This window comes from Protopterus annectens, chromosome 12.part0, assembly GCF_019279795.1.
Source record: "Protopterus annectens isolate FY-2018-M chromosome 12.part0, PAN1.0, whole genome shotgun sequence".
NCBI lineage: Eukaryota > Metazoa > Chordata > Ceratodontiformes > Protopteridae > Protopterus > Protopterus annectens.
Genome location: NC_056746.1, coordinates 1,113,469,898 through 1,113,482,001, shown reverse-complemented (window position 1 = coordinate 1,113,482,001; position 12,104 = coordinate 1,113,469,898). Strand labels below are relative to the sequence as shown.

Below are 12,104 nucleotides of genomic sequence, written 5' to 3'. Positions count from 1 at the left end.
ATAAAAGTGAGAGCATGATCAGGTGGGTAGGGAGCTGTTTGTGTGCGTGTGTGCGCATGTGTGTGTGTGTGTGTGTGTGTGTGTGTGTGTGTGTGTGTGTGTGTGTATGGTAGAGTGTCTGTCATACCTCCACACACCCATAGACTAACATGCATAGTCTACAACATTGGTGAGATCACTACCCACTGGTGATAAAAACACTATGGTAAGGAGGATTACTAGCCACCAGGAGGCATTTCAGAAGACTTGGGATGTAATGGCATTTAAAACAGTACTAAGATAGGGGAGTAGGGGAACACTAGACACTAGGGAGAGTGATCTTATGCTGTAATGGTATTTAAACTAATACAGGACTATGGGGAATCCATAAGACACTTGGAATTGCTCTTAAACCACTGTGCTTTAGCAATACTTTAACTAGCACAGGGATATGGGGTTGGGGAGCCTCTAGACACTCAGGACCAAGGTATATGATGTGGAACTGCAACCTTCTGTGGATGCCTAGAGCCAGAAAAGAAGACATCAGGGATGTTCAGTTAATGCAAGGACAGGTAAGGGGATCATAGTGTGCATGGGAGAGTGACTGAGGGGGATGGTTGGTTGTGCTTACATGATGTAGCCACTGCAGTTACCTACCATGGGAGGGCATGTCACAGTAGGTTATGCAATTCAGAGACATGCAAATTAGCCCAAAATTAGGTCTTTCCTCATCGTAGATAATTAGTCTCTGAATAGCAAAATATCACATTGTGCGAACAGGATCTTTTTAGCTCAAGTTGTATGGCCTACACTGCGGCTGTTAATGAATCCCTGGGATGTTGGTTTATAGGATGTTTTTACCTGATCTAATACTTTGTTTCACTGAAGCTTAATATGTTGAACAAAGGAAAGATTTAATCTAATTTTATACCATGGTATTTTGGTGTGTAGCATATGATATAGAATTCCATTAGGTTTCTTAGTAACAAGTGGGGTGAAGCATTTGCTTTTGGATTGTTCATAGATTCATAGGTGATTACTAGGCTAATGGCAGAAGAGCCTTTACAAGCCAGGGCTTCCAAGATGGCTGCACATTATGTAACAGTTTGATTTCAGCTCTCCCAGTGTGAAAACAGAAAATCAGAAGAGAGAGCCAGTAAACTTACATTTTAGGTTAAATTTCAGTAACTGGCTGGTAAGTGCACTGCCTGAATGCCAGCAAAAAAGAAGTTCAGAGAACCTGAATGAAAATCAATCACAAAAGGTGAGGAAAAAACATTGACTGGGAAGAACACTGCAGCTGCTCAGCAAAGAGCAGTGCAAGCTCCAGCTTTGATGCAAGACATGACTTCCAGTAACCTAGAGGAAACAATAGGTGAAATGTAATTAGAGCTGATTAAAATAAAAAAAAAAACACTGATGGAGTATATCAACTCAAATAACAAAAGGCTGGAAAAATGGAAGAAGCTTTAAACAGATGTTCAGATGAGGTGATAAAACTGCAAAAATCAGAGGTCAGAATGAAGAAAAGGCTGGCTGAACATGAGAATGCTCAGGAAGAGATGTTTCAAAAAATAATAGAATTAGAGGACAGAGCATGTAGGGAAAACCTGAGATTTTCTGCTGTACCAGAAAAGCCGGAAGGAACAGACTGAATTAATTTTATGAAAGCACAAATAAGCAACTGTACTGGTATGCCACAATAGGAGTTGTTAATTGTAAGGGCACATCATGTGTGCACTCCAGACTTGATGACCAGAAAATAACCTAGACCTTTAATAGTAAATATACGATCCTACCAACAGAAGAAGTTGATTCTGGCAAAACTGTGGCAGAAGGATAAAGTAGTAAAAGTGGGAGACAGTAGAGTATTTGTGGAAATGATTACTCACTGTACACCAGAGAAGAGGAATAAATTTATTCCAATAATCAGGGAATGTCGAGCAGCAGGTGTGAGGTTCAAACTGCTGTACCCAGCTATCTTTAGAATATTCTTTCCTGGAGGGACAACATCATTTTTGATAAAGAACATGCTAAGTAGAAAATACAAAAGCTTGTCCAACAACAAGTGAGTTATGAAACAGAAGGATATTCTGCTTCATGTTCTTCTGGTAATAAAGACAACAGAAAGACTGTGCCAGTCAACAGTGAAACCTTTTCCAATGTTTCAATGGAAAATGCTTGAGAGACAGAAAATAGTACAAGAGTTGACTAGAAGAACTGAAAGTATGTTGGAAGTGAAGCAGAGACTGGATATGGGAGATGGAGATAAAACCAGCAATTCGGAAACTGACAAATACATGTGGAATTACAAAGCATTAATTATATTTGTGAAACATGACAGAACAAGAAATCCTGGAAATATTGGACTTTTTTAACTTTGCTAAACATGTAGATACTCTAAAGCATATGCCCTACTTCATGTCATTAATGTTTGCAAGAAGACTTAACTGAGGGGAAGAGGAGGGAGAGAGATAACCATAAGTAAAACAAAATTTTGTTCTTAATAGTAGTATTTTTATAGTTGTGATATATCTGCATTCTATAAAATAATGATTTCTCAGTTATTTATAAGTATAATGGTGCTACTAAAGTAAACAGGTGTCGTTGTTTTTTCCCTTCCTCTCTCTTTCTTCTTGTTCAGGTTTAAGAAATGTCACAGCATCAAAAAAGAAGAAGAAAAGTCTGGTCAAAAGAGCATGATACAAAAAAAATATTGGTGTTTTTTCTACTTCTTGCATAGAAGATTGACTGGATTAAGGTCCTTGGTTTGATCTAGTAACAAGTTTTAAGAGAAGCAAATAAATATAAAAGAACATTGAATATAATAAAGCTTTCTTCTAGCAAATAAATAAATGCTTATAGAAGCAACTCTGTATCTAGTTCTGATGTCTGCATGGAGACAGTCTGAAAAAAAAAACATTTAAAAAGAATACTTTTTTCAATGGCTAGGAGAAAATGCTTTCTGAACTGGGAGGGCAATAAAATAAGACAAAACCAGACAGCACTTTGTAGAAGCTCAGGCTGCACCATGAGTTTTAGCATGGACAACCTTCCATTTTGGTGAGTTTGGCTATCAGTTTGTGACAAGTTTTCCTATTAGAAGGGTAAAACTTTAATATTTGAAGATGTACATAGTTTTGTGTGTTAGTTTTATTTTAGGGATGTATTGGGGATGTATTTTTTGAGAGCTTTCAAAAAAAAAAAGTTTTGTGAGATGTGACATAGGCTGAAATTAATATGATAAGAAACAACTGTATAAAAGATCAACCTGCCAAACATCAGTGTATGTATGTAACACAAAAGCTGGAACTAGATACTTAAAAAGCTGTTTCAGATAAAAGGTGGGAATAATAACTTTTTAACATAATGACACTTTCTGTATGACCATTAAATATAAATGCTCTCACAAATGTAAACAAAAAAAGAAAATGCAGTGAGCTATATTAAAAATATAGAGTGCAAATAGCTATGCTACAGGAGACACATTTGGAAAGAACTGAATGTGTGAATTTGACGAAGAAAGGTTTTCAGGACAGTTATTCAGCAGAATACCTGGGACAAAGAAAAAGAGTTCTTATATTAATTGCAAGAGGAGCTCCAATAGTGATAGAAGGGGATAAAAAGATAATATTGATAGATTTGTAGTACTAAGGGGCTATTGGCAAGGGAAGAGGACTACACTTGCATGTATTCATATTCCACCTAAAACTGCTATTATGGAGCTTAAGAAGATGCTGGGAGAAATAATTAGCTTCCAGGAGGGAATATTACTTATAGGTAGGGACTGGAATTTGATTTGCAGCAGTGCAGATGTGTCTGGGGAGCCCAGAAAGCAGAATATAACAAAGAAGTGTTGATTTTTGAAGAAATGTATGAAACTATTTGGCATGGAAGATGTGAATTCAGTAGTAGGAGTTTGGAGTGAATTTTTATATTATTCCCCAAGATACAAAAATTGGGCTAGACTAGACAGAACTTATGTTTCACAGGAACATGTGCATTTAATTGAAAGTTGTGATATGCATCCAATAACTATTTCAGATCACATGCCAGTAATAACTAAAATAAAAATGCAGGGTAATGAAATAAAAATGAGACACTAGCACTTTCCACCCTTCTGTTGAAAAGAGTGGAATTTAAGGAATGGGCAATGGAAATTATTCGGGAGTTATTATAGAAGACAGAAATTTCTTCTGAAAATATAGCTAGGGAGAGAGATAAAATTAAAGTAGAGTTTAAAAATAGGGTGAAAATAAAAGAGAGATATATGGTTAAGAAGTAACAAAAATGATTTAGAGGGACAAACAAATGATAAAATATTGTATAATAGGAAGAATCTCACAGAACAAGAAGTGGAGCAATTGCAGAATACTAAACAGAAAATAAGGGATTACCTCAATAATATGGATGAGTTTAGAAAGATTGCTGATAAGCACCTGTTTTTGATAATAACTCCAGAGCACAAAAACGTTTAGTACAATGACTCAGGCAACAAAAAATAGAAACGATTAGGGACCCTATAACAGGAAAGATAACAAGAGATACTGTAGAGGTACTAGAAATATTTCAAAACTTTTATGAAAGTCTGTATAAAGCAGATGAAATATGGAAATCAAGAAAAGGTACAAATGGAAATGTTTATGGAAGAGTTAAATATGCCAAGGTAAGATGCAGATGAGGCTCAATTACTAACAGCTAGGATAGGAGGAGATGAGATAAAAATTGTAGTGTTTAACCAATCCACAGGAAAGTCCCCAAGAATAGATGGTATTCCTGTGGAAGGTTGGAAGCTAGAGGGAAAAAACTGACAAGGATCTGGAAGGTTTTGTTTAACAGTATTTTAAGAGGAGGAGAAGCACCAACTTCCAGGAAGAAAGGGGTGGTGGTTGTAATAACTAAAGAGAATAAAGACCCATCAGATAAAGCTTCATACATGCCTTTTTCAATCCTAAACCATAATTGTTAAGTGTTTATGTCTATAATGGCTAAAAGAATGGCAAAATTGATGCCAGAATTGATAGATATGGATAGGCAGGTACTAGGCTATCGGCCCTAGGGCCTATATAAGCCTAACCAAAAAGGTACCCTGGCTTTTGCCACCCAAGAAAATTATCTTCCTGTGCCCCTGTCGAGCAGAGCTACAGAAGTGATCCCCGGGGTTAATTTCCTATTTCCCATCAATAAGGTTTTGTGGAGAGGAGGCAAACATGATTATACAGAGGGAAGCAGAATATAAGAAAATATCACTTTTGTTGAGTTCTGATGCAAAGCATTTGTCAGAGTAAGCTGGGACTTTATGAGCAGCATAATGGAAGCATTTGCATTCACTGATAAAATTTTAAGGTTGATTAGGTGGATATATGAGGGGTCAGAGCAAAAATTTAAATGTGTGGGTTCCTCTCTGATAATTTCTGTTTGAGCAGAAGAACCAGACAGGGGTGTTCTCTTTTCCCTTTGCTATTTACATTATACTTAGAACCATTGGCAAAGAAAATAAGAGACTCAGAAATTCAAGGATCTAACTCATGTTAGTCAAGAAAAGCTGGCTGTATTTGCAGATGAAGTTGCTTTATATCTGATAAAGCAGGAAAAAGGCATTTCAACTTTGTGGAACGTTTGAGGCAGATTCACATCTTTTCAGGATTCAACATTAATGAAACTAAAACAAAGGCAATAGATGTAAATTAAGTACCCACACAGGAATAGGTTCAGCAATATCCATATTTATGGGGACATGATAAAATTAGGTATTTAGGAGTATAGATTAAAATGGATTCTAGTGTGGCAGCTAAGGATATGTGGAAAGAGACTAAACATAATACAAATACTGAAAAAATTGAATCTCTTTTATATGGATAGGGATAGCAAGATGCAAGAAGTTAAAATGTTTTTAGTCCCTTTAGTGCTATACACAGGTCAAGCATATTTGTATCAATCAGAGGGGGGTTGTGGATAGCAATTAATGAAGAGCTGAAGGGTTTTATCTGGGAGGGGTAGATGGCAAGAATCAAGTGAAATAAGCTGATTCTTCCATTTGAACAAGGCGGTTTGGGGTTACCTGATTTGAAGGGATATTTCAGAGCTACACAGTTAAGGCTGGTATACATATCACAAGCAGAAACCTATAATTCAAAGTGGAAAGGGATGATGATGATGATGAAACAGCGGGGAAGCTCAAGAAACAATGAGAGATTGAGATGTTGGATGCAGATCCTTAATGAGAATAACAATAACCATACAGAATATTATATTCATAAAGTAGCAGAAAGTATTCTAAGAACTAAGCCAACACGAGAATGTAGAAAGGAGATTCTGCCAAAAAAGAGAAAACTGGCAAAAGAACCAAAGTATTGGGAGCAAATAATTAGAGAGGGAAAGGTAATAGAATGAGAAGAGGCCAATAATTTATTTGGACTGCAGGCTAGAGATTGCCTTCTCTATCAAGGATTGATATCAGAATAATTAGTACAACATATAAAATATTGCATGATAGCTATAAGAATCAATCAGAGGAAGGTAGAAAGGACTGGGAAGAGAAATTGGATAAGCAAATCATAAAAAAAAACAATGGGGGGATATATGTATGTGTCCTAAATATGTAACAAAGTCTAGAAGGCGTAGGATCTTTACTTGGAAGTGTTTACACATGTATTTTATACCCCAAGTAGACTGCAAAGCATTTTTCCTCAGGTAGACAGCAAATTTTGGAGGTGTGATGAGGAAGAAAGAGATAATTGGAAACATATTTTCTGGGAGTGTAATGAGTTGGCTGACTTTAGAGATTCCCTGCAGACTTCTCTGTCAGAGATACTGGGTAAGCAAATTGGTATAACTAAGGAAATTATTTTTTGAGCTATGATATAGAAGAGGAATTGCTTAGACATAGTAAGGCCTTGCTGAGTCTAATTATGTTGACTGCCAAAAAAGCAATTACTAGAAAATGAAATCAAAGTCTAAACCAACTGTACAGGAAGTAGTGAATATAGTAACAGACATAAAACAACTGGACTTGGGATCTTTAGAAAAGGGTAGGAGCCGGTTACATAGACAACAATGGGAACTGTGGAAACAATGCATGCAGAGGTGAAATGAGGTTTAAAAGAAGTCAGGATTTGAATGAGCTATGTAATGTTTGTCTGACAATGACTGGATAGATTATAAGTGATGTATACTGTTTGCAACTAAAATTATGTTAATATGGTTTGTTTTCATTTATAAAAATGCATGAGCATGTATGTTATATGTTATATGTGATAATTTAATTAAGATGTTTCTTGTTTAAAAAAAAGAGCCTTTGTAAGCCTAGCCAATAATACCCAGTATATGACAATATTATTTCTTAGTTCCTCAAATATGGGATGGGGTAGTGTCATGTTAACGGGTCTTTGGGTGTTGGACTCCTGGGTCGTTTTGCAGACTGCATCTGTCCATAAATGACATGGGCAGTACCTCAAGAGTGAATTTACAGTTCGCCATCCATTTACCCAAATTAGTTTTTGAATTTGGTGAAGTATGGGCTTTGTTTTATGAAGATGGGAAGTTTATTCCACAGGCGAGGTAGCCTTTGTAATATGCATCTGTCTCTCCAGCAAGTTCTGTTAGAGACACAAATAAGGTTCAGGTCCATAGAATGTGTAACCCTCATATAGTTTTCCTTGTGAATATGTAACATTTTCATCAGGGCTGGATCAGAGAATGCCTTGTAGATCAGGCATAAGTCAACTTTCAATAAATTATATGAGTTAGAGTAAAGGGATAGGGCCTTTAGTTGGTCTGCATAAGACATTTGTCTTACACTTTGCATTTTTTTTGTAAGAAACCTGCGGGGCTGTTCCATTTGGTGTAAGTCCCTGGTTAGGTACAAGCAGAAGGGAGCATTGTACTTGATTATGGGCCTGATTTGGGCCAAATACAATGACACTATAACTTCTTTTGACCTTGATGCCATGCCTTGTATTATAAATTGAGCCACACAGAAGGATTTCCTCACTACTGTAGCTATGTGGTGGTCAAAGTTTAGGTTACTATCTATCTTATCTGTATTCCTATGTGCCTCACCACTGAGACTGCTTTTAGGGGTGTGCTATCAATATCACAATTTGCAGAGATATCTGATGGGCATGATTATGCATTTTTTAGCATTTAGTCTCAGACCATAGTTTTGGCACCAGTTGTTAGTCATTTTTATGCTTGTTGGTAGGATGTCAACATCATTTGAGGATTCAGTGATTGCTCCCAGCTTACAGTCATTTGTGAACTTGGTGTGCTAGAGGCCCCTAACATTGTCCTTCCCTTCGGAGAAGTATATACCAAACAGTAGGGGTCCCAACACTGAGCCCTGTGGGACATCTCTGGTAACAAGTTTCTTACTGGAAGTGGATTTGCCTATCTAGACAATATGTGTCCTGCCAGTGAGCCAGTTTGCTATCCATTGTATGATGTAGGGGTTAATGCCTTACTCAGTAAGTTTATCTATGATCCCCGAGTGGGGGATTGTGTTGAAAGCTTTGGCCAGGTCTAGATAAGTGTTGTGTACCATTTTATCCTTATCCATGGCCCTGGTGACCTTCTCGAAGAAGTCTACCAGACTGGGCAGGCAAGACCTACCTTTGACAAATCCAAATTGAGTCTGGTCCTTGTTTGGAGATTTTGTATGTTGTCATTGATCAGGTCCATGATAATTCTCTTCATGGCCTTGCAGATAAGACTCATCAAGCTTATGGGTCTGTAGTTCCCTGGCCACAACAAAATCTTCTCAGAATTAAGGTCCAGTAGTAAAAATAATCAGGAAACTTCAACAAAATGACTGGCACCAACGTAGAGCAGCAAAGTATTTAATAATAAATAATAATTTACTGTTCTTATTAAATACTTTGCTGCTCTACGTTGGTGCTGGTCATTTTGTTGAAGTCTGTAGTTCCCTGGGTCAGTTGATGAGCTCCTCTTGCATTCCTCTGGGACAAAGCCCATCCAGAGGCTGTGGTTAAAGAGGGTTTCTAGTGGTGCTGATGGATTCTGTTTTAAGCTACATACCAAATAATATATTAGATTTTTTTTTGCATCAACAAAGAGCTTGTTTTTAAGAAGTCATTTCCAAACATTGGCAGTCTTTTTGTTTAATTTAGTATGTAGTGTCACATTACTTCTGTTTGTTCTTTTAATAACAATATCTTCTGCATACAGAGTGCATGAAATGTGTGGCAGATCCCAAGGGGGCCTGTTAATGAAAAGTAAGAAAATGAGCAGGATGAGCACAGATCTTTGTAGCACACATTTTGTAACAGTAAGAGCATCTCAGAATGAACTACCATGCAGCACCATGACGGTTCTGTTCAGTAGATAGTTCCTGAACCATGAAGTAACACCTTCTGTAAATCCATAGTCAGTTAGCTATGTTTAATTATGTTATTAGAATTAAAGACTGACGACGTTAAAAGGTGAAACTTGCCACAACTATAATTATAATCCTTGGAATAGCAGAACTGTATGTATGGACGTGGGGAATGGCATTTTGTTATGAAAGGAGATTTGTTAAGAAATACTGCCTGTGGTGAAACATTTGGAGCAGGCTTGCTGTTGTAGACAGGATTTATGTTGGAGTTTGAATATGGAGTAGGTTGAAGTATCTTTTGGTTAGTAGGAAGTGACTGCCAAAGGTTGGGTACTTGAAGAGAGGAGCTATGGTTACCGCACCGTAGTTTTGTCTTGGGGTTTGTAGACTGTGTCCTGACTGAGAGTGAGTTCTTAGGTTTTAGGAGGCTGTGGTGGTGGTAAATTTAACAACAAGGGGTGTAAATATGTCAAGAGGAGTGATGCTAAGGGACCATCAACCCTTTGTTTTATTGGAAGCCTCTTTATTTTTTGAATAGTGATGTAGTGGTGTTAAATCATGAGTAGTGTGGAATGAAACAAATTTCAGTAGAAGGTGACTGGAGGGGTCTATATCAGTTCGTCAAAATCTACTTACAACAACCTGCCATTCATTGAACTGATATCATCAAACTTCTCTGCATAAAATGTTCATATCAGCAAATATTTTTCCCAGCTAAGGAAACCAGTTGGCCAACATACAGATATTTGCCCTTCTCTCCACTGTAGTGCGATGTTGGATTTGGTAGATATAAGTGGAGGTGTGTGTGCTAGGGGTTTGTTGGGTTTAATTTAATGTATTTGTGTGTTTGTTGGTGTGCTGGCTAACTAGTTTTCTTACCTGGGAAAAATGTTCGCTGATTTGAACGTTCGATGAAGGGAAGTTTGATGATGTTGGTTCAATGCATAGCAGTTCGATATAAACAGATTTAGATGAAATAGTATAGACCCAATTGGAGAGCAGGTGTGGTTTGGCAGGAGGCAGAGGTGATCAATGGCAGAACATATTTCTTTCTGGTTGAAAGGGATTTCCTCCTCTATGGCTGATCATGCAGGAGATGAAAGGACGTGGGATATTTTGTGAATATAATACTAATAAGACATATTAGTCAGTAAATTGTAGCAATATCTGTTATCTACTAAAATAAACTTCTGTTTAAACAAAAGAACAGAGAATTTTGAAGCTTACTGTTAGAATATTAAGGCATTCTTTTGCAGGGGATTTCTCCACCATGCACCCCCAGAGCTGATCCTCCTTCTTCTCTTCACCTTACCCATACTAACTATGAGACTGGTGTACCTAGGAGAAGGGGAAGGGGAAAAGACTCTGTGGTACACAACTTGTGGTACACAACATTGCACATAATATATATTAACCCAAATGTATGGCTTATAGTCAATGAAACTTTCATCAGAACACATTCTGAGGAAACAGAACTACTGAACACTGCTTTTAATTCTTAGTGCTTTGGTATCTAAAACACTATAACAAACTTGAAGTTGAAAAATAAAACATGAATCAAAAAGGTCTATTCAGTCCATAAGAATTTAATACTGTGATTAAAATGACTTGGTACTACAAAATAATACACTTTCTCTTTTTTTTTTTTTTAGAGTGCTTGACATCAAGTCCAACACTTCCCATCACATCATCAGAGAAAGAATTCACTCAGAGTAAAATGAGTGAGGGTTCTTTAGTGCCCATGAGTAAAGCTGCACATCTGATTAAGGAGCTACCTCTTGCTTTTCTCCTTCTTGGGATGCTGTGTTTGAGTTTCAGCAAAATTCTTCTTTCTGTATTTGCCATCTGGGTGAGTAAGCAACACAAAATAATATTCTGTGTGCCCACTCCCAGTTTTTAAAACTTAGATTAATGTAATAATGCCTCGGTTTTAGATCTAATAACATTGCAGCATTTGTTGCAGTACCTTCTCCCCATGAGGCAGCTTATTCTGTGTATTTGAGGATTTTTTTATTCACTGTGGGAATACACCATATTGCCAACTGTTACATATGTCTGGTAAATTACTAATGTCATTCGTCTTTTCCCGGTTGGGGGTCGCCACAGCAGAATGCTAGTCCACTAATGATTGGCAGTGGATTTTTACAGTGCCAAGGTGCCAGCCCAATGCCCAAACTTCAAATAAGGCATACCCATTCATGCACACACCTACCTGCATGTCTTTAAACATCACTCAACTGCAGAGAGAACATGCAGACTCCACACAAAAGGCACTCCAGATGAGAATCAAGCCAGAGAACCTCTTGTTGTGAGGCGACAACACTAACCACTGCACCACCACAGCCTATAACTTACTTATTAAATTAACACTATGTGATAAATGACACATAAACTTGTCACATAAATAGTAGTCTGGGTCAGGTCAGGTGGCATCATGACAATAAAGAGCCTTCCTGAAAATGTAACTGATTATATCCCCAGACTCTGTATTGCTAGAATGTGACTGTGTGACTGATGCAGTTTAGGGAGGTTTTGAGAAGAGTCATTCTCTTGGTAGTGGAGTGCATAAAAAACAGGAAGGAGTACTCAAAGTGGAAGAAATACAGGCAAGATAGTAATGTCTGCCAGCAGCTTGCACATCCTGGGAGAAGAGTGGCAGTTCAGCATGCCATAAAACTGACACCCCATTGATACTAGCGTCCTACTGGAATGCAACACAAAGACCAAGATGTGTCTGCTGTCTAACTAGCATGTGCTGTACCTGGGATTAAGCCCACATGGAATCATATAT

The 12,104-nt window shown here is 37.5% G+C and overlaps 1 protein-coding gene across 1 annotated transcript in view; it reads left to right on the top strand.

Annotated features, from left to right (window-relative positions):
• Positions 1-12,104, top strand: part of LOC122817011 — a 480,838-nt gene that overhangs the window by 429,062 nt on the left and 39,672 nt on the right. The window contains exon 4 of the mRNA XM_044090121.1: positions 10,966-11,162. Within this exon, the coding sequence (XP_043946056.1) occupies positions 10,966-11,162 (197 nt within the window). The remainder of the gene's footprint in view (positions 1-10,965; positions 11,163-12,104) is intronic.